At 39.0% G+C, this 23,732-nt stretch overlaps 1 protein-coding gene across 12 annotated transcripts; it reads left to right on the top strand.

Moving 5' to 3' along the window:
• The first annotated feature begins 1,925 nt into the window (after window positions 1-1,925).
• Window positions 1,926-23,267, top strand: LOC103718335 (6-phosphogluconate dehydrogenase, decarboxylating 1, chloroplastic-like). Of its 12 annotated transcripts, none has more exons than XR_005514726.1 (8): window positions 1,926-3,626; window positions 6,214-6,293; window positions 7,296-7,526; window positions 9,432-9,644; window positions 14,142-14,280; window positions 14,375-14,887; window positions 20,472-20,628; window positions 20,710-23,267. XR_005514726.1 is itself a non-coding variant. In XM_039133369.1 (3 exons), the coding sequence occupies exons 1-2, from the start codon at window positions 2,150-2,152 to the stop codon at window positions 6,288-6,290; spliced, it is 1,554 nt and encodes a 517-aa protein (XP_038989297.1). In that variant the 5' UTR covers window positions 1,926-2,149; the 3' UTR covers window positions 6,291-6,293; window positions 7,296-7,699. The 12 variants fall into 12 exon arrangements, 4 of the variants coding, with proteins under 4 accessions (XP_038989297.1, XP_038989298.1, XP_038989300.1 ...); XR_005514731.1 differs by lacking the exons at window positions 20,472-20,628; window positions 20,710-23,267 and adding exons at window positions 15,446-15,528; window positions 15,631-16,144; XR_005514732.1 differs by lacking the exons at window positions 20,472-20,628; window positions 20,710-23,267 and adding an exon at window positions 15,631-16,144.
• Window positions 23,268-23,732: the final 465 nt, after the last annotated feature.

Genomic DNA, 23,732 nt, shown 5'->3' with positions numbered 1-23,732 from the left:
GCCTCCGGTCTAGACTGCGAGGCTCCGGCCAACTGTCAAAGAACCTGAAGGAAGGACGCTGCATGACACCAGAGGTTCGTGGGGAACCCCGCCTGCCTCCAAGCCCTCCTCGCACGGTGGCACAGGAAGATTAAGGGTGGCAAAATATGATCCGACCCGCCAACCCAATCTGTGTTCGACCTGCTATAAACAGGTTTGGGTTTGGCCTAAACATGTTCGAGTAATAAATTAGGTTAAATTATTAATTGGGTCGGATACAGGTTTAAAATGTCTGACCCGTTTAACCTGTATAACCCGTTTAATAATCTGTTTAATATATGGGTCAGGTTGGATAAGGGCCATAGCCCATAGCCCACAAGGATCGTCACCCATTTAAAATCCTCTCTCCAAGTTCACCCGGGCACCGCTGCCCTTTTCTTTCGGTTTGACCTCTCTGGCTCTCTCTAGTCCACCTCCTCCCCCATCCTCAAGCCGGCCGCCTTCGACCCCTCCGACGGCGCCGCCGACCCCTCCTACCTCCTCGACCGCTTCTTTCGCCCCCGCAAGCCGGCCCCCTCCCTCCCCTCCCACCGATTCGTCGGCACCCACAAGTACGTCGCCCATGAGGTTGCCACCGGCCGCTCCCACAATCCCTTAAAAGCGTCGCGTCCGCCTCTACGAGCTTCTCTACGGCCGGACCCCCTTCACCGGGCCCAGCAACGAGGCCACCCTCCAAACATCGTCAAGCAGCCCCTCGCCTTCCCCCAAGCTGGTGGCCCGGCCGACGTCAAGGCCCACCCCTTCTTCAAACGCTTGAACCTAGCTCTCCTCCGCTCCTACCGCCCCCCGGTCATCCCTCCACTCTCCGGTTCGGATCCGAAGACTGAGAGGTATGAAACTCTAACTCTAGATCTCCTCCAAGGATTCGGATCATCCCTTGGTCTGTGATCTTTGCGAAGCCATGGCATCTGGGTTTCCAGGGCGCGATTTCCACAGGGGCTTCTGGTTCGGAGCCGGATCCGCGATCTAGATGTCGCCGTTGCCGAACCGATCGGAGCCTGTCGGCGGCGAAGGAGGAGCCGCAGCGGCTGGAGGTCTACTAAAGCGGTCGCTCAACGAGATGGAGAGGCAGCAGTGGTTGCAGCTTCAACACGCTCTTTTTCTCCGATCGGTGAAGTAGAGGACCCATCTCGCCTCTCCCATCTTCTCCAACGACGGGCGGTACATGAGGCTCGACAACGCATCCTCCGAGACTTCGATCTGTTGAAATTTGTCAAGCTGCCGAGGTCCCCGAGGACAATTGTTAAACGGGTCGGGTAGGTGGGGACGGGTTGGGCAATTTATTAAACAGGTTAAATGGGTCGAGTCGGATTACCTGTTTAATAAACAGGTCGGGTTCAGGTTGTAATTTCTGACCTGTTTAATAAACAGGTCGGGTTCAGATTTATGATTTTCTGATCCGACCCGTTTATGTCTGACCCGAACCGATTGCCACCCCTAAAGAAGATAGCATGGTCCAGCGACTCATCAGCCTAGCACGTAGGGCACTAGAGGTGAATATTCATGCCCCTCCCATGTAACAGAAGTAAGGCCTCCATCTTGTCCAACCCTCCCATTCCCAACAAACCCTGACGGCGTGTCTGAGGGAGAAGGGGCGGGAGGAGGTGGAGCACCCGCTTCTGGGCGACATTTGTCGGATGCTACAGAAGTGCCGGGTTCTCCAGAGGCATGTCCTGCGAGAGGCGAACCAGGCGGTTGACTGGGTCACCTCATTCGTTGCGCACTACTTCAAAGATCTTCTCTAGACGCAGCAATCATTTGTTCCTTTGGCTTTATGTTGTTTGCTTGATGCTGAGGTAGCTGGTTGTGCTCATGCTAGGTTAGTGTGGGTAGTCGTTTTCATCCCAAAAAAAAAAAAAAAAAACCCGACAGTCATGTGACAAGAAGTTATAAATAAAATAATATTTTAAGAGGGATTTTTGTGAAAAGGTAAAAGATATGGGCCTAAAAGTCCCTAATTTAACGCTAAAACCCCTCGGAGACGGCAGCTCCCGGCTCCACCAAACCCCGTCTCTTCGTTTTCTCCGCAGGCTCCTTCCTCTCCTCCTCCTCCTCCTCCTCCTCCTCCTCCTCATCCGGTTGCCGAAACCTTAGCTCGATCTATCGATCGATGGAGGCGGCTGCGCTGTCGCGCATCGGGCTCGCCGGACTGGCGGTTATGGGCCAAAATCTAGCCCTCAACATCGCCGACAAGGGTTTCCCGATCTCCGTCTACAACCGCACCGCTTCCAAGGTCGACGAGACCGTCGGCCGCGCGGCGGTTGAGGGCGGCCTCCCCCTTTCCGGCCACCACTCCCCCCGCGATTTCGTCCTCTCCATCGCTCGCCCCCGCTCCGTTATCATCCTCGTCAAGGCCGGCGCCCCCGTCGACCAGACCATCGCCTCCCTCTCCCAGTTCATGGACCCCGGTGACTCCATCATCGACGGAGGCAACGAGTGGTACGAGAACACGGAGCGCCGCCTCCGCGAGGCCGCCGCCCGCGGCCTCCTCTACCTCGGCATGGGCGTCTCTGGCGGGGAGGACGGCGCCCGCCACGGCCCCTCCCTCATGCCCGGCGGCCACCTCCAGGCCTACCACAACGTCCAGGACGTCCTCGCCCGCGTTGCCGCCCAGGTCGACGACGGCCCCTGCGTCACCTTCGTCGGCGAGGGTGGCGCCGGCAACTTCGTCAAGATGGTCCACAACGGCATCGAGTACGGCGACATGCAGCTCATCTCCGAGGCCTACGACGTCCTCCGCACTGTCGGCGGCCTCTCCAACCGCGAGCTCGCCGAGATCTTCGCCGAATGGAACAGCGGTGAGCTCGAGAGCTTCCTCATCGAGATTACCGCCGACATCTTCAGGGTCCCCGACGAGCACGGCGAGGGCGAGCTGGTGGACAAGATCCTTGACAAGACCGGGATGAAGGGGACTGGGAAGTGGACGGTCCAGCAGGCGGCGGAGCTTTCGGTCGCGGCCCCCACAATCGCCTCCTCCCTCGACTCCCGATACCTCAGTGGGCTCAAGGAGGAGAGGGAGGCCGCTGCGAGAGTTCTTGACGAGGCCGGGATCGGCGGCGAGGTCTCGGGGCCGTTGTTGGGACGAACGATCGACAAGAAGCGTCTGATAGACGATGTCCGGCAGGCTCTGTATGCCTCCAAGATCTGTAGCTATGCCCAAGGGATGAACTTGCTCCGGGCCAAGAGCGAGGAGAAGGGGTGGAACCTCAATCTCGGGGAGCTGGCGAGGATCTGGAAGGGGGGTTGCATCATAAGGGCGAGGTTTTTGGACAGGATCAAAAAGGCGTACGAGAGGAACCGGAGGCTTGCGAACCTAATTGTGGACCCAGAGTTCGCGAGGGAGATGGTGCAGCGACAGGGTGCTTGGAGGAGGGTCGTGGGGCTGGCAATTGAGGCTGGAATCAGCACGCCGGGGATGTGCTCCAGTTTGGCATACTTTGACACATATCGCCGCGCTCGGCTGCCTGCAAACTTGGTGCAGGCGCAGAGAGACTACTTTGGGGCGCACACCTATGAACGTGTCGACCGCCCTGGGTCGTTCCACACTGAGTGGTCCAAGATTGCTAGGCAGAGCAATGCCGGTGCAGGTATCCTTAATTGAGGGCTTTGATGGTAATGCAGTGAATTGGAAGAAGGTTTTCTTGATATTGTTGTCTTTTCTAATTTCTACTTCTAGGTAGTTTTCTGCTTTTAATAAATGGTGCATCTATTTTGAGACCTGCCTGCTAAGAACAACTTTTTTCTGTTACAGTTATTTAAACAATTGTTCTGGGAGTTGCTGATATCTTGTTGCTCAATTTCATCTTCCCTTACCGTTTACATGCAATGGTTTCAGTTTACTCAAATGGTTTTCCATGTTATACATATCTGTTGAATGTTATGTTTCTAGCCCCTTTTGGTCAGAATTCTCCTTATACAAGACCTAAGGCATGCTAATGTTTTTTTTTTGCTTATAACCATGTAAAATGATTATATGGTCATATTCTGGAATGCCATTTTATTTGCAAAAATTTTAACTAGTTTGTGCATTATGTATGTTGAACTACCATGCTGTGTTCTTATTTTACAAAAGATCTGTCTATGATGGCTTGATAATTTCACTTAGTGTTATCCATTTGATGAGATATTGGGAATACAAAGTGTTTAATTTGTGCTTATTTGGATGGGTAGGGTCAAGAGCTAGCACCATCAGGACTTGATTTGAACTGGGTTTTAGGTTGAAATGTGGGACAGATGAACCATTATTTGCATTTGTTTATGAATTTGGATTCTAATAAATTTCTTGCTTAATGAGGATGAGCAGTTTGTGAAGCAAATGAATCATCAAGCATTGAGTGGAGATCATCTTTTGATCGCCCTTTTAGGGAGATTGCACATTGTTTCCCTCTTATTTCAGAAAAAAATCAAGTTCTTGCTTTTACTAGTTTAATGATAATAATTGTTAAAGGTTTTCTCATCCACTTTTTATGTTGTCTTTTGTAGGTGGATTGTAATGTGAGTTTGTAATCAAGTTCTCGCTTATAACCATGTAAAATGATTATATGGTCATATTCTGGAATGCCTTTTTATTTGCAAAAATCTTAACTAGTTTGTGCATTATGCATGTTGAACTACCATGCTGTATTCTTATTTTACAAAAGATCTGTCTATGATGGTTTGATAATTTTACTTAGTGTTATCCATTTGATGGGATATTGGTAATACAAAGTGGTTAATTTGTGCTCATTTGGATGGGTAGGGTCAAGAGCTAGCACCATCAGGACTTGATTTGAACTGGGTTTTAGGTTGAAATGTGGGACAGATGAACCATTATTTGCATTTGTTTATGAATTTGGATTCTAATAAATTTCTAGCTTATTGAGGATGAGCAGTTTGTGAAGCAAATGTATCATCAAGCATTGAGTGGAGATCATCTTTTGATCGCCCTTTCAGGGAGATTGCACATTGTTTCCCTCTTATTTCAGAAAAAAAATCAAGTTCTTGCTTTTATTAGCTTAATGATAATAATTGTTAAAGGTTTTCTCATCCACTTTTTATGTTGTCTTTTGTAGGTGGATTGTAATGTGAGTCTGTATTTATGATGTAATTATGCAGATTGGGGAATCCTTGAGTAGGACTAATGTTTTAATGTTCTACTTCCAGCTGTGGTTTTGTTGAATTTCAAAAATCATTTGCTTTGAGCTTCAAAATAGTTTAGCTGTCCTTATATATAGAGGAACCAAGATGTGATATTATGACTTCATTTATGTGTCGGACTAGGAAAGGACAACCAAATTTACGTAGCTTACACAATTTGGATCTGGAAAAAAATCGAGGTTTTCTCGTCTTTCAGGGTGATGCCATTTTCTTCTTCCCTAGGTGATAAATCCATGGTAAACAATTGGGCAATGGCTCTTTACAAACTTGATAGTGGTGAGGCCACTGTTGTTATTTATCCTTGTAGGTTGTCCTTTTAATTGTTTATATTCATTAAGGTTCTTGATCTGCTCCATCACTCATTGCTGTCTTCTCATCATGTAGTACCAATTTCTCCACTTCTTTTTGGCTTTAAAGTTCAAAGGAAATTCATTTATAAATAGTTCAAATAGGTACGTGTTGCAATTTGCCAAAACTTCCAGCAACTTTTAGCTTATTTTGTGGCTCAGATACCACGTACAAACTTTTGATAATCCTTCAAAATTTGGTCCCCAAGTTAGTACTCCAAAAAACTAGCAAATCAATTCCTCTTCTGCATCAATTTTTTTATATTGAAGCTATCTGAAATATTTTACCTAGATCAGAAGCATTTTTGAATCTTAATAAGTCTGTTGATTTCATTGTAGCAGAAATAGTGTTGTAGTATGGGTTCAAATATTTTGGAAGGTTCTCGAATAAATGTCTGCTAACATCGAATTATTGGTTCTTATACATTCCTTTGTGAATGATTTACATATTCGTGATTATCCTGTCCAAGTCTCGCGATTACACGAGTTAACGTTCTTCTAATAGGTTTTATGAAATCAAAACATTGTAATATTTACTTTTTCTATTTAAATAATACATATTGCAGGATACTATTTTTATTGTGCGAATGAAGGGATGAGATATGCAGAATGATAAGCTTTAGATTTCATTTGTTACGCGGTTAAAAATCTGCATGAGACCTCGAAGCATGTAACATTAAAGATCTTGCAGGATCATATCGAGAATATGCCTGGAGGTTATGCGAGGATGGTATTTTAATCATAAACGGGTACATGGGAAAACCATAAAAGGTAGGTTTACCAGATTCTTTTTATGTACTTCTGCATGGAGCCATCTATAAGTGCAAGTATATATGTTTTCAATGAGTGTTAGCTAACATTCTGATTTATATAGCTCTTTTTAGGCAATTCAATACTTTTTTGTTTGTCTTTATGAAAAGCCCTAATTTTACTGCATTTAGTGATCCACATAGGGCATCATTGGTTTGATATGATTTTGAGGAGCCTTTATGCAAGTTTTAGTACTTGGGACACTAAGGCCTTGCTCAGTGCTGATAAAGCGAGAAAAATTTGCTAGGGGAGCCTTTTCCTCCAATGTATGTTAGCGAGAGGAAATCCAAAAGGAAATTTTTCATGAGATGACATAGTGCATAAATTTGCTCGCCAAGGTACTATTTTTTGGAAAAGTAACCAAATCTCATTCCTCTTCTGGAATTTTATATAAGATAACAACAAACTAACCCATGCAAAACCACCTCTAACACAACCAAATAATAATTTTCCAAAACCTTTTTCTTCTTTTTTTAAAATACTTTTCGGTTGCCAAAAAAGTGAAGAAAACTTCCATTGCTTGGTACTGAAAAGAAAGTCAGGAAGAGAATAAAAGGAGAAATAATGGTCAAGAGTTTCTCCTACAACTGTAAAGTTTCTTCTTCTCCAAAAGTTAGCGGTTTTGGGAAAAAATTAACAAATAACTTAACAAATTTTTAACTATTTTCTCTGCAATTTTCTCAGTTCAAACATGAGAAATTTCCCAATTTATTTCTTTTCTTTTTTCTGCTGCTATTTTTCTTTTCTTTCTTATTTTTAAAATGACAGTCAAGCAGAGCCTTTGTGCAATCAAACGATGGAAAATCCCCATTTTTTCCTTTTTCCATCGGATGAAAGTTTTATTTCTCTTTCATTTTCTAGTAGATACAAAGGGCCTAGGAAAATAACAATTAAGAGTATATGGTTAAAGACTCTGGACACTTGGTCTGACCAAGATTCAAGCTTTGGGCCTTGGTTTTGCAGGTGGAAGATGTTTGGCACCTGTTCTCACTCGATGACTTCAGCATCTACCTAGCGTTAGAATTATTAATGAGAAAGGATGCTAAGACAAGAAGATTTGAGAGAAGTATGAAAGAAAAAGATAAGAGGGAGTTAAGAAATTCTTATCAAATGTGCAGCAGCCCAGAGCTATCTTTCAAGATGCGAACCTTGATGTAATATGTGCTTACTGCTAGATATAGGAAGTAGAATGAGGTAAGATAAGCTACTTTTACATCCTACATTTGGGTAAGGGATTTTCATGATGTTAGTGATGATGGATAATAGTTCCTTTAGCTTTATGGTGATGGTAAAGATCGTGACAGAGGTGTTCCTTGGTTTAGGGAACTAAAATTTCCCACTAAGCCGATGATGCATTTGGTCTAGAAGGGCTGTCTCTCCTTACCTTTGGTATTCACCTTTTAGGCCCTATTTGGAAAAGCTGTTGGCAGTAGAGCTGTTAAAAGTAGAGATTTTATAAAAAATTATTTGCTGTTTGGTAACTATATTTCTAAAGTGCTGTGGCACTTGAACATGTGTTTGGTAAACAAACTGAGAAAGTACTTTTATATGACAAAATTACCATAAAAGACATTGTATAGTATTATACAACAAAGCATAATAAAATATAACATATATTAATATATAAATATACAATATAGTATAATATTACTATAATATATATAATATTATTATAATATAGTAATATAACATTGTATGCTATAGCATAATAATTTAATATAATATTAAATTATTTAACATAACATATCAATATATTATGATATAATGCAATATAATATTATATTTATAGTATAATATAATAATAAAGATACAAAATATTATAATAATTAGCGTACATTAATTTTTCTATTAAATTATTTAACATAACATATTAATGTATTATGATATAATGTAATATAATATTGTATTTATGGTATAACACAATAATAAAGGTATAAAATATTATAATTATTAGCGTAAATTAATTTGTATAATATAACATAATATTAAATTATTTAACATAACATATTAATGTATTATAAAATAATGTAATATAATATTATATTTATAGTATAATACAATAATAAAGGTATAAAATAATTATAATAAGGTACAATGGAACCTTCTCCATGCTTTTGCAATTCCCCAATCAAAATCAACTATAGCATGGTTTAAGTGCCAATACACATAGATATGTGTCCTGCAGATATGTGAGTTCAAGATATTTGTAGAGTATACCAAAGACATCAATAACATCCAAGGCATGAGCAAGTACACGCTTCTTCCCTTCTATCTCATGGTATGCTTGCTTCTTAAGGTGCAGTTGTTGGCCATTCTAAAAGATTATTTTACTCCTCAAAAACCACAATCCACTTTCTACCATGTTGTGTTCGAAACTGGGGAGATTGACTGCCACACAACTGAAAAACATGTATGTAAAAATAAATAAAAAGAACAAGAAGAAGCAATATTAACAACTACTAGAACTATGGCAATAATAATTCTGACAATAAGGGTACCAACTGTCCAAGTCAGTAAAAATCTCTTGTTTTGGTACAGCAGACCTGAGTTTGTTCCTGCCCTCATTTTGATATTCAGCTTGGTTTCCATCCGTCCTAGTTCTCAAAAAAGTTGTAATAGTCGTGACAGTAACAATAAAACAAGTGGTAAAGAAGAATGCAATCTGTGACAAGATCATAACTGTAACACGTCTTACTAGTGAATCATCTAGGGATCAAAATTAGATGGAGTGAACCCATACAAATAGGCCGCATTGCTTGTGAGCCCATAATCTAGCTTGAAAAGATTCTCTGTTGAAGAGACCTATTGTTTCCTCTTGTTAGGATGGTCAACTAATATATGTTGCGGAGTGAACATATTGGCAGGCAAGGTGGAGAAGCATGTATCTGCTCATTTCTCAAAGGCTATGATGTCTTTGAATCACTGCATGCATGGCAAGAAACAATGGAGAAAAATTGGCACTAAGGCCATTTGGCTATACTGATGTTGATTATGATGAGCCGTTTGTGGAATATGGAATGGGTTGATTCTACTATTTTTTTGATTCTTATCTAGCCAGCAGTGATAAGCCAGATAAGTTGTCTTAATCTTCAATGACAGGAGGCCCGTTCTTCAAGAAGACTTAGCCAGAAGTGTCAGAAACTCCTCTATCGACGATTACCTCTAGTGCAGACGAAAGCAGGCCGAGGCACACTCCCATAACGAAGCCACCCTCTGACAACCAAAAAGGGCATGGAAAATAGTCTCCTCTATCTCCTGACAGGCCAGCATCTCGGGGTGATGTGCATTCCTCGTCGGGCTAGGACTCCCCTGGTAGGTAGATACCCCCAGCCTCCTTCCTTACAAGTATTATATATCCACAAAAGTATAAACTTACCTCATTGTGAAAAAATATAAGCATTCATGTAAAAAGTATCTTCAAACATACCTCGTTTTGAAAAATATATGCATCCACGTAAATGCATGCACCATCCAAATGTGTTCACTTGCCCTTATTTACTCAAACATATTATTTGAGCGTATCTATTAGAGCTAAGGGGCCAAAGCTTCCAAATATTTCAAAACTCAATCATTCTTTGAAAATAAATAAATAAATGTGATCAAAAGTTGTATGATAAAACAGTCAAGTCATTTGTGCATAATTTCCTCTATTTTATACAAAAATTCAATTAAATAGCAATTTGAGAAAGCATGCCATTAGAAAAGGACATAAAAGTCTATTTCTAGAAATCGGTCTTTTTTTTTTGATATATCGGCAACTCGCACATAACGGGTGTGAGTATTGCCCAAAAAGTCAGAAAGTAAAATAGACTGCAAGGCAGACAGGACAGAAGCCTGATCCACCCAGATGAAGTCGCCTGAATGATGAGCCATATAGGAGGCTATCCAATCCGTCTTTGAAGTGCAATTGTCTACACAAGTTGTAATATTCTATTCTACAAAGTAAGGTTTTTAAATTTTGATTTAGAGAATGGACGTTGGATTTTGTTCAAAACATTTGACACTTTCAAGAACATTATAATACAATTAAAAAATTTATTATTTTATTGATTCTTAAAAGAAATTTAGTACTAACAAACTGTAGTAATTTAATTGGATGATAATATCAACAATTTTCATAAAACAAAGTCGTTGATTTGGATTGGATCTTGTTGATTGTTATCTATATTTAACACATCCAAATAAATGAATATAATTTGTCTTTTTATAACTGGATTTAGCTGTGTTATCTGAGCTGAGATGAATTTGATCATAAATGGGCAGGTTCAGGCTTGCCCTTAAGCTTGATAGGCCACCATAGCTCAAGATTATGTACAAGTAGGAGTATCTACTAAATTTAAATTATGATCTACACCCCAAGCATTAAGACCAGCGTATGCCGAACCGGCCGGTACGGGCCGGTACAAACCGGTCCGGCCAGCTACCGGTACGGCGGAGCCGTGGAAACCGGTACAGGCCGGTTTCTTGCCGGAGACGAAGAAGACGAGGAGAAAAAAAGGGAGCGCAGGGAAGAGAGGGAGGGAGCCCACCTTCGGCCGCCATCGGACAGCCGCGGAGGGGCGTCGGAGGCCGGTGGGGGGCGGCGGAGGCCGGCGGGGCACGGGGGAGCCCGTGGGGGCGCTGCGTATATCCACATTTATTTTATCAAATAAATCAATCGGCAAAATTTAATAAAAACTAATATTAATCATATAATCATAAAGATGGTAACATAAGTCACTGTACAAATTGCATGTAATACAAAATAATTAAAGATTTAAATTATAGTTATTAAATCTACATATTAATCGACTAAGTCAAGAGTTTAAGTTACTAGTTCAACTTAATCTATATTAAAATATTTAAAATTAAAATCCTGTATATATATGATATAAAGATTATTAATAGTTTGTTAATCCAATATCATCGTTTCTTTTTAAATAAAAGATCATAAATTATCTATTTTTAGAGAGTGAAGTTTATAAATACATAGAAGTTATAATATTTATAAATACTTTTAGTCAATAAAGTTATGAAATTATCTAAAATTAAAATTTTCATTTTTACTAAAAAAATACTTATTTTCATAGAAAATAATAATTATATATGAAATAATTTATTAATGATCTTAATACTTTTAATAAATAAAAAAATAATCCATATAAATCAGATGCAACGTTTTGCTATGGTCGGATACATATCCGATATATGTATATGCTAAATATCCAGATTTGTATATAGATCGGAGTGGACAAAAAAAAGAAGAATAAGAAGTTAGCATTAGAATCCAAATCAGATACGGAAATAGATAAGGCCGGATTTTTTTTTTCTTCGTATATATAGTTTCGGATACGATATATATAGCACCCTATCTATATTTATAGAAACTATATATATAGATATAGTACGCATATATATGAAAATAAACCTTTTAGTGGGATTTCGGATAAGCCTTTCCATATATAACCCCCCCTCTTACGTGAATAGTACGCATAAGTGCTTTCGTAAACTAGCTCCCATCCTTGTTCACTGCGAGCGAGCGAGCGAGAGAGATATAGAGGGCGACGATGGCGCGATCGGCGGGGCGAAATCAGGGTCACGGGCCTTCATTTCGCCTCCAATGGCTGCCTTTCATTCTTCGCAAGGTGTAACCTTGATCTCTCGAAGAATTTTGCTGCTCTAATTTCCTCCTGTAAGTTTTCTTCGTCCAAACCCCTCAGAATTTTAGCTTTCTTCTTGCTTTTTGTTTTCTTTGACTGTTTTGATTCTTGCTGGATTATCATGTGATGGTCTTTTCAAGTTCCCCCGAATAAAAAAGTTCCGATTTGGGGATTTATTTGATTTTTTTTTTCCAGCATCATCTGAATAGGAAGACATTCTGATGACAGTTTTTGGTCATCCTAACTGCAAGACTGTGCTTTCATTCGATTTCTCCCCTAGAAAGTTGAAATCAATTCCCTATTAGCAGAAAATTTGGATTTTCTTCAATTTCCTGGGATCTCATATGCTGGGTATTGGGATGGTGTCAGAAGTGTTCCTGTGTTATGTCCTCAAATTTCTTTTGTGAAGGACAGAAGGCTTCCACAGGTTCTCTGAATGTTGCCTATGCAGCAAATGGGAAGCAAAAAGGTCGAGATATGAGGAATGTTAAATGCTACGGTTGTAAGGAATTTGGCCACATTGCAACTCACTGTCAGAAGAAATTTTGCAATTACTGCAAGGAGAAAGGGCACATCATCACAACATGTCAGACGCGACCATAAAATCGCAATCAAAGAGCATTTCAAGCTATTGTTAGTACTCCAGCTTCTGATTTCTTAGATTTTCTCTCTAAAGCAACGATTTCTTCGCAAACTTCTTCAACTACAGTTGCTACCCCAGGTTCTCTAACACCTGAAATGGTTCAACAAATGATCTTGTCTGCTTTTTCAGCACTTGGACTCACTGGTAATGGTAAATCTCCTTCAAACCTTTGCTCTTTGATTCTACAACCTCGAATCATATGTCCTATTTCTCCAAGAATCTTTCTAATGTCAAAAACTATAATGGGAATATGCAAATTCATACTGCAAATGTGGATTTGCTACCCATTACAGCCATTGGTGAAATCTCTTCCTCTTTGAAAGATGTTTTCTTTCTCCTGGCTTATCTTGTAATCTTATCTCCATTGGACAATTGGTTGACAATAAATGTGAAGTTCTTTTTTCTCGACCTGGTTGTACTGTGCAAGATCAGGTGTCGGGAAAGTTGATTGCATAGGGGCCTAAATGTGGACGACTCTTTCCTTTACACATGCCTATACCAGTTGTTGTTCATGATTTCAAGTTGTTTTCCTTTGCTTGTATTGCTGTCAAAAATAAGAGTAAGATATCGTCTAGGCCATCCAAACTCTAAAGTTTTGCTTCATGTATTGAATTCTGGTTTACTTGCTAATAAAACTCAATGTTCTTCGATAGATGTTGAGTTTGATTGTTCTAGCTATAAATTGGGCAAAAGCAAAGTTCTGCCTTTTCCAACTCATAATACTCTTTCCACCAACTATTTTGATCAGATTCATATTGATGTCTGGGGTATTGCACCTGTTGTTTCTCATGCTCAATAAAAATACTTTGTGACATTCATTGATGACCACAGTAGATTCACATGGATCGACTTTCTTCGGTCAAAATCTGAAGTCTTTGAAGTGTTTAAGAATTTCTTAGCATTCATTGAAAATCAATTTTCCACCTGCATCAAGACCTTAAGATCAGATTCTGGTGGAGAATACATGTCTCATGAATTCCAGGATTTTCTCCAACAAAAGGGAATCGTATCTCAACGATCTTGCCCATCCACTCCACAACAGAATGGTGTTGTTAAAAGAAAGCACCGTCATTTTCTTGATGTGGTTCGAACTTTGCTTCTTGAGTCATCTGTTCCATCTAGATTTTGGGTTGAGGCTTTTAGTACTGCAGTTTACTTAATTAATCGACTTCCGGCTTCTAAATTAAGGTATGAATCTCCATATTTTCGACTATACCATTGTCATCCAAGGTACTCTGATCTCCATACTTTTGGATGTGTCTGTTTTGTCCATCTACCTCCTCATGAACGAAATAAACTTTCTACCCAGTCTATTAGATGTGCTTTTCTTGGCTATGCTCCTCACCAAAATGGTTTCATGTGCTATGATCCTTCTGCTAAGAAGATTCGTGTCTCAAGAAATGTTATATTTTTTGAGAATCAACATTTTTTTTACATCTCACATTGAGTCTCCATCCTTACCTTCCATATCCTTCTTACCTGATTTTTCTGTTGACAATTCTACATTAATTGTTTCTCCTTTTGCAGCAAGGTTTAAACCAGGTTTTGTGTATGAAAGGCGTGTTCGTCATGCTGGCCCACAGCAAGATCCTGCCCCACCACCTGAATCTGCACCTATTCCTCAACCTCTTCGCAAGTCAACCCGCGCATCTTGTCCTCCAAATAGGTATGGATACCCAGGTACATCTTTAGTTGCTACTTTGTCTACTATTCCTATCCCATCTTGTTATACCCAGGCTATGAAACATGATTGTTGGCAGAAAGCAATGCAAGAAGAACTCGATGCTCTAGAACTGAATGATACTTGGGAGATAGTTCTATGTCCATCTTCTGTAACACCCATAGGCTGCCAGTGGGTTTATTCAATTAAACTCCAATCAGATGGATCCTTGGACAGGCGTAAGGCGAGACTTGTGGGCCTTGGCAACCGTCAAGGATATGGTATAAACTATGAAGAAATGTTTGCTCCAGTGGCCAAAATGACTACAATTCGCACAGTTCTTGCTATAGCTGCATCACAAGCTTGGCATCTTCATCAAATGGATGTAAAGAATGCATTTCTTCATGGGGACCTTAAGGAAGAAATTTATATGCGTCTTTCTCCTGGTTTGACGAGTACTTCTCCTACTGATGTGTGTTGCTCGAAAGGGTCTCGTTATGGTTTAAAAGAAGTCCAAGGGCTTGGTTTGAAAAGTTCCGAGAGACTCTTTTGGCACTTTCCTTTATGCAAAGCCAATATGATTCATCTATGTTTCTACACAAGACTTCTACGGGTATTGTTGTCCTTCTTGTCTATGTTAATGATATCATTATAACTGGCAGTGATTCATCTTTGATTGATCAGCTTCGAGAGTCTCTTAATGCTAGTTTTCATATGAAGGATCTTGGTTTCCTCACCTATTTCTTGGTCTTGGAGGTGCATACTTCTCCTGAAGGTCTTTTCATAAACCAACATAAGTACACTAAAGACCTCATTGCTTTGGTTGGATTAGAAGATTCTTCTTTGGTTGATACACCCTTGGAGGTTAATGCTAAATATCGAAAAGATGAAGGCGACCCTCTTCCTGATCCCACACTGTATCGCAAAATTGTTGGTAGCCTTATCTATTTAACTGTAACTTGGCCAGACATTTCTTTTGCAGTTAATCATGTCAGTCAGTTCATGTTCTCTCCTCGAAATCTTCATATGGTTGTTGTCCGTCGAATAATCAGATATCTTCTGGGTTCTCCTACACTTGGCTTATTTTTTTCTACTAGATCTAATATTCAACTTGCTGTCTATAGTGAATCAGATTGGGCTGGGTGCCCTGATGCACGTCGCTCTATGACAGGGTGGTGCATGTACCTTGGCAATGCTTTGATTTCATGGAAGTGCAAGAAACAAGATCGGGTCGCTAAATCATCTACTGAAGCCGTATATCGTGCCATGTCCTCTGCTTGTTCAAAAATTATTTAGTTGCGTGGACTGCTTTCTGAACTTAGATTTCCTTAATCTGTTCTGATTCTCTGCATGCAGACAATATGAGTGCCATTCAAATTGCAGCAAATCCAGTTTATCATGAACATACCAAACATATCGAAGTCGATTACCACTCGATTCGTGAAGCTTTCGATGCACAAGTTATTTTCCTGCCACATGTCTCAAGTAATCTCCAAATTGCAGATGTCTTTACAAAGGCTTTGCGTAAGCAACGACATGATTTTCTCGTAAACAAATTGCTACTAGTTTCTACACCAGCATCAATTTGAAGGGAGGTGTCAAAGCCAGCTGTCGATGACAACCTATCTCCAGTATATATTGCTGTAAATAGAGATTTGATTTTGAAATGTCAAAGCCAGCTGTCGATGACAACCTATCTCCAGTATATATTACTGTAAATAGAGATTTGATTTTGAAATGTACTTTCCATAGTTAGGTTGTATTATATTTATTACATGCTTAGATTAAGGAGTCTTAATTGCTGTAATTAATCTCTTTATTCTATATAATGAGAAATGACTCAAAGGAGAGGGCATCCTTTTCCAGCAAACCCTTGTTTTGACACCTGCTAGATGCAAGTCCCTACTCATTTGGTAGTCCCATGCCGCTCAATGATGCCGATGTACTCCTAGGCACAGGTTGGATCTACCTCCATGATCTAAGCCTTTGCCCTCTCCATCATGTGATACAGAAAACTTATCTGTAGGTACCTTTTGCTATCTATGTCTCGAAGTACTTAATACAATGGTCTGATAGCCTTCACTATCACAGTGGCCTGCTGCCAGAATATCTGCCTCATCACCAAATCTTCGACACTGCTCCCTTCAGTGCTGTGCTGGCATTTCTACTTTCTTGCCACTCGGAACTAACAAACATCTGACGTAGGGTTGCTTTCTTCTCAAAAAAACTATCAAGTGCAACATAGTTGGTAGCAAATCATGTGACTTCTGATCTCAAATCTCTCTTCCTGCATACCTCCTCATCAGTGAAAGGACCTAAGTATGGTTATAAATATACCCGGTGATCGTTTGGGCTGTCTCCACTGTCTGCTGCATCCTACGAATCTTTGCAATGTCCATCAATATGAGGTCTATACAATGTGCAGCATGTGGGGTCCAGAAAATATGTTGTCGCCGCTCCATCAAGATCTCCACGACGGCCTTATATTGTGGCCTATTATCAGTGATGATTTGCACAACATTCTCCTCAGCTACCTGATCAATCACCTCTTCCATAAGTTTGAGGATGTATGCGGTGTTGTGCATCTGATCAGAAGCATCAACCGACTTGTGGAAAAAAAATTTTGTATTATAGTATGTCAGAAAGTTGATGCTCCATCTGATTGGATCGATCATACATCACAGTCCATATATGAACCACTTACTCTTGTAGGAGGCAATCCATTTCTCTAGCTTCTTCTTATTACTGTTAAGAAGCTCACTGTAGATGTCCTTCAGGCCTTGAGGATCTATACTGGGACCGGCAGCCTGTATGACAGAAATGGCAGACTTGTAGTGTCTGCCATATTTGCTGGGATATGGCTAAAGTGGAATCAGGATCCAATAGCTCGCCATATATCTTTCTTCTTATTCTTCTTCAGTATTGAGTCAACCCTCTGCCGTTTCAAATTTCTGCTGTAGAAGGTATGTAGATCTAATCATAGATTGCTTCTTCTAGTGGAATCTCTCTCGATGACTTCTTTTTGCTAGCAAAAGCTCCCAATATAGCTGCAATCCGGCCACCGCCTCTGCTGACGGCCTCTCTGACTGAGGAGGTCCTCCTGAACTCTGGATCTGCCTACTGCTTGCAGAATCGAAGCCCGACTCATAGTACAAGGGCCTAAATCGAGCTCTATGCCACGCTACCTCATCCTACTGCCATTGATCATCCAGACTCGCCTGCATGGCAGTTTGAATCTGTGCCTTTTCGTTATCTGAGCGGACGCCTCCTCTGACTCCCTAGAGTGATAGGAAGGTGCCTCTACTGCTCGGCTGTTCACCTCCGTCTTCTTCTTTGCAACCCTCTCTTTCGCTGCTCTGAAATCAACAAAGTGCTTTTTCATTAGCTGTCGAACCTCCTATGGGCATTTCCGGTACATAGATACGTCAGGATAAACATTAGTTAAGTATTGCTTCAACTTGGTTACCCCTTCTCCTTTGAACTCTATGTTGCACTAGTTGCACTGCCAATGGTACCGATCCGAGAGCATTTGCTCATGCTCCCAGCCACTATCACGCTCTAGGTCCTTTTTCCTTGATGGCCCCATTCTTGCAGATTTATCAAATACGACAATTTATCAATTATTTAAAATTAACAAAATATTAATATGACGATGATAATTTTTTCTATTTTCGAAAATACATCTGATTTATTTAATACATAACATTAATTTTTTATATTTTTAATTTATTTATATATTTTTAATAATTTTTAATTTTTTAAAAATATTTATATATCATAAATTCAGAAAAATATTTCTATCTCAAAAATTACTTCTGAATTATGTAATACTTAGTACTAATTTTTCATATTTTTTGGTAATAATTGTATATTTTAAATTATTTTTTGTATTTAAAATTAATTTTTAATTATTAATATTCTAAAAAATTAATTTCAGCTTAGATCCATGTAGAACCCAACAATGGATGCTATATATACTTTTTAGACCCTTGGGCATGCATAAAAGGCTACTTATTTCTCAATCTTTTTCAAAGTTAGGCCTAAGCTACTGTGCACATGATCACATCAAAATTTGAATGAATGGGCACTAAATTTTTATATAGAGTATCTTGCATTTTCTTAAATACGTTTCTGATTTTATACTTTTTTATTTATTTTTAAAAAATTTAACTTTTTTAATCCAAAAATATATTTTTAATTTTTAAAAATTATATATAATCCAAAAATTAAAATTTTTTATGTTAACGTGTACATCATTCATAGATCTACAACATATAAAAAATCAAGCCAAATCAAAAATTTTGGAATGATCTCCTGATTCTTCTTTTATTTTGTAATTTTTGAGCTATATTTTCAAGTCTCCCCCCCAAAATAAGGAAGGAGATAGGGAAGAGGAATCATACCTTATTTAGCCTTGGCTCTTCCTTCTGATAGCCTGAATCGGTGGTGTTTGTGGATTTTTTGGAAAGGAAAAGCGGCGAAGAATGTGTCAAATTCCGTTGGGAAGGCCTTCTCGGGCCTTCCCAACGCCTTCAGTGCCTTTTAAAGACATCATGTGGACTGTGGCATTATTATTACCATCCGAAAAGGATCGGTACCGGCCGGTCCCTTTGTGGTTCTAAACCGTAAGGGCCGGAACCAAATTGAAATGGCAAACCGACCCAGTTTCGCACCAGGTCGGCTCGGTACTACCTGAACCGGGTGGTTTGGCCTGATTCGTCAAACCTTGATCCTAAGTGTCATGGCATTGGTTAACCAATGTTGCAATTTAATGCATATCTTGATGGAGGTGGATAAAAACACGAGAATGGCCCAAATTTCTTCTGTCACTTATTCTATAAAATGATGTTGTGAACACAACTAGGAAGGACGGAAATTTCTTACCTCACTTATTTAGTTAATTTTAACACTTTGGAACTGCCTCGCATAAAGATTATCATAGTGATTTTTTGATTATCTGCAACTGATTTATAGCCTATCAATTTTCCTTTGGTTAATAGAAATGATATTGAAGTATTGGCTCCTTGAGTTTTTGAGCCACATGAGTGCAATTAGGATTTCTTTTATCAGTTTTCATAATGTAAGCTTTTGATGCCTGAACCATGAAAAATTTATGAAACTTTTGCTCTCTCTGTAATTGCATGATGTATGTACACTATATAGCATAGTTTCCGGTGATCAATTTGCGACAATACACTACTTGTCGGACCTGAAAAGGATATTATTTTTCTGAATGATTAAAATTAACTGAGCAAGAACAATGACCTTTATGAATTTAAAGGATGGGTATATTGTGATCATATTTTTAACCAGGGGCTATCTAGGTTCTGAAAGATAGACAGGTTATTTTGCTTAATGATGATACAGTTAACCTAGATGTTGTCACAAGAATGGATCCTCGACTCGACTTCACATTTCCTTGAATGGGTTGAACCATTTCTATAGTTCATTGCATCACGATCATCATCAAACCAACCTAACCTGAGCTCTCACAGATCTAGTTCAGCACAAGTGGTCCTTCTGAATGGTCTTTCAGGGAGGGCGAAAAAAGAAAAATCATAATAAGTTTCATCTATGATCAGAATGACCTGGAGTTAGAGTGGTTGTCAGAGGATTTGATTATCCAAAAAATAACTTATAAACCTGATGGGACACTGGTGCTATCTTGTTAGTAATTTAATCATGAACAAAGAAGTATTGGAATTCAACTGCACATATAAGCATTGAGACCACCAATGACATGACATTGTCGTTTCTTACTTTAGCATTGTTTCTTGTACCTTGAGCCTTGGCTGATCATCATGTTTCATATCAATTTCAACATAACCTCATCTTGAATTCTAACATTTATTCTATCCTTAAATTTGTGAATATTTTTCCAACTTAGTCTCCACCAAGTCATTAATTCTCCAGACCGATGATTTTGTTTTTTAGTTCGTATAGTCCACTTGTTGCATCTTTCGACATTGTATTAGTATTTAATTGCTTAGTCTATACCCAGTATAAGTACTTATATTAATAACTTTGTTTGCCATATTATTATGTTGTTCTATTTGGTGGGCATTCAAATAACCAAGATGTTATCACTATATGGATGTTCAACTCTTAAGCTTTATTACAACTTTGGCACCAACTCTAATTGTAATAATTCTTAATTTGACAGCTTTATTAATACTCTGTTGTTTATGTTCCTCAAGACCTTGGTTGGGTGCTGGAAGCCACAATCTATCTGCTAGGGAACAATGAGGAGGAAATACAGTGCAGAGCGGCCAAAGAAAGTAGTTGTAAAGGTAAAGATGGCTTGCTCTTTCCCTCCATCTTGATTCTTCAGAGATTACAGATTCCACCTGCAAGGTGATTTTACCTTATCCCAAAAAATACGGATTTTGAATGCGGTTGGTGTCCTGATTCTCTCTAACTCCTCCCTTCCATCAGCCCTTTACAGCAGAAACTCTTGCCAGCAGGATGTACGAGGTCTTCCATCGGCCAGAGAGGCCATAAAGGTATGGTTAGTTTATCACCAACTATCATGTTACATGAGTGGAAGCATTTTAATTTTGACAAAGTCACTACGTAGAACCATCTACCTCAAGAGATCATTAATCAATATGCCCCAATATTATGAATGCAATATATTACTTATGAACAGAAAAAAAGAAAAAAAATGTAAGATTTGGTATCTAGTAGAAGTTGTTTCTTTGATTTTATTATGTTGAATGGAGTTAATCTAGTGTAAAACATTTTTTAGGTGTTGTTTATTGAAAATGGCAGCGCATATCATATTGGAATTCATAGTTAATGATGTATTTATTAGAGTCAACATGTGTTGGAAGCTACTCCTGCAATCAGGACTTTTTTTAAGTGGAAATCCATAATGTTTCCTTTGGGATGCTTTGCTTATTGAGTTGGAATTGTGAATAGCCATACTTTTCCTTTAGAGATATGATTCACAGTGTGATAAAATAAAATACTTAAAAGAGACCCTTTTTTCTGTGAATTCATATATACATATACGAAAATTTTGAACCAGTCCAGTGCATAAGTTATTTTAAATCTGACTTGTGATAGCAATAATGATGAAGAAATGTCCTATTTAAACTAAGGTTCCAAAAGTTCTCGCTGCCTTTCCATAGGTACTTATGCAAAAAACAAATCTTTATTGAAAGACGCACATATTTTCATTGTGGTTAATACAAATAGACGCATATTATCTTCTAAACCAATTATTTTTTCAAAAACTTTGTATTGTTAACAACTATTTTGCATGTTATCATGCTTAAGTGTAACCTCATTAAGATTTACAAGCTACATGGCAGGATTCTGCTGCTAGTTAGGTTCAGATCTGACGAATCCTGAGCTATATCTATTCAGTATTCACTATTTTTTTATTGCAATAAACCAATTATCTAACAACAGATTTGATCTCTGATCTTAATCATCTGATTCGCGGTGAGAAATTTTCTGTTAGCAGCAGTACTTTAGCACAGAACATAGAGAAAGTAAAGTGGAAGAGAGAAGAGAGGACAAAATAAGAGAACAGTAGAAGATAAAGAAGAAAGGAAACACGGACCTGTGGCATTCATATTTGTATGAATATTAAATCTCATACAACTTTATATCCTACCTTAACTTAGGAGGACTCTTTGAAAGAGAATGAAATAAAACTGAATCAGTCAGCCAAAAGCCCAAAACCTTTCTGATGTCCTATTAATCAATAAGAAATAAGCGGTTAATAGTGGCTGACCAATTCCTAACAATATATGTGCTGACCAGACCCCAATTTGACTGACAATAGAGACTCAACAACTAAAAAGTTATATGAAAACAGTGAAAAATAGAAAAATAAAAGCCCAAAAACTGAAAGTAAATTCAGCTATCTAAATTCATGAACTTTTGAGTTGCTATTGCTTCACTTTCTTCAGAAAATGTAACGGGTTCCAATAAGTAATGTGGATTTGGTGCTTCTATTCAATGTAGTTGCTGCAGGTGCAGCAGTTAATGAATTGTTATTTTACATATTTTAGGCTTACCTTCATCCCTGTTTATAACATAGTATATCTCCCAGAATGCTATTTTTAGGTCAGTTTAGAATAATATTGGACTATTACTCCCATGCATGGTCGCTTCTGCCATTTCTATATGATGTTTACTACTACCTGTTTTACTTAGACATGTCATTGTATTTCGGTGTCAGATATTGTATAAAAATATTAATAATAATAACTATTTTTTATTATCTATTCTGAGCATCCAAAAAGAAAAAAATCATGATATGAAATTTGAGATGCTTCAATAGGTAGATCTTGCAGTAGGCATTTGTTGCATGGGCCGGTACAGCAAAATCTCATGTCCCTCCATAACTTCCTAGGTGAGATAACTAGCTGCTTTTTCCACTCTTATAATTAAGTTGTGTGAATCAAATTTCAACTGCAAGTGTTAATAAAATTATAAAAAGGATTTTAGTCTATGGAAAACTAGCCCTTCTTATTATCACTTAGTAGAATCCGGTAGTTACATCCTTTATAGACCAAATAGGGTATGTTGTGGGAAGAGTTCTAGGTGATGCCTTTCCCCTCTGATCACAAAGTTTCATTTGATTAAGAATAGGCGTTTATTATGTTTCATACTTTAGGTAAAGCACATTGTTCTGACTTGGCTTTTTATTTTTACTGGGGTGGCTAAACCTAAACAAATGAGGGGTGCTGCCTGATCTGAATGATCTAGCTTTCTCAATGTACATTAATTTTAAGAATTACAACTTTCTTTAGGCTATGATCTCATTTTCATTTTGATTGCAGGTCTGAATGGCCAAACGTGTTATTCTTATCTCAGCTTATATATCTTTGGTAAATATCTGATGTCTTAACTAATACCACCCACAACAACTAAAGGTTCATATGGTATAACATGATGTTATGCTTGTTAATGTTTTACCTCCATCATATCTTTATAATAAGCATTAGAATGCTTGTCTTGCTTGGCTTACCAGAAAATAACAAAAGGGCTTGGTTTATGCAATGCTTTTCTTAACAACCTATCTTTTGGCAGAAGGAAGAGTGGTTTCTTATGCCCTGTTCCGTGAGAAGATGATTCCTTTTCTTTTTGGTTTGCCATCATATTAAAATGTGCAGAAGAAATGCTTGAGTACTCAGTGTGAGGTTTAAGAAATTCTGGCCTCAATAGCACCAAGACTGTGACATACATATAGAACCTTAGCTGGACAGGCTGTGGATGTATCATCAATTGACTTGTTGGGAAATTGATAGTGAGAATAAGAATTTTGGTTCAGAGAGAATACTAAAGTCCTGCATGCACAATTTGCAGGGTTTTGAGAGAATAACTAAAGTAACCTGAATTTGAGAGCATTCTTGTAGGTTTGCGCTTTGACTATGGGACCCGATCATATGCATGCTTGTCTGATTATGTACTTCTATCAAAATTGGCATGCCATACTTTAA

Source organism: Phoenix dactylifera, chromosome 14 (genome assembly GCF_009389715.1).
Source record: "Phoenix dactylifera cultivar Barhee BC4 chromosome 14, palm_55x_up_171113_PBpolish2nd_filt_p, whole genome shotgun sequence".
NCBI classification, from domain to species: Eukaryota; Viridiplantae; Streptophyta; class Magnoliopsida; order Arecales; family Arecaceae; genus Phoenix; species Phoenix dactylifera.
The sequence above is the reverse complement of the archived record's forward strand: the minus strand, read 5'-3'. Positions and strand labels throughout refer to the sequence as shown.

Coding starts and splice junctions, on each gene's coding strand:
- LOC103718335 (XM_039133369.1), top strand. CDS start 2,150: ATGGAGGCGGCTGCGCTGTCGCGCATCGGGCTCGCCGGACTGGCGGTT. Junction 3,627..6,213: donor GCAGAGCAATGCCGGTGCAG/GTATCCTTAATT, acceptor AAGATCTTGCAG/GATCATATCGAGAATATGCC.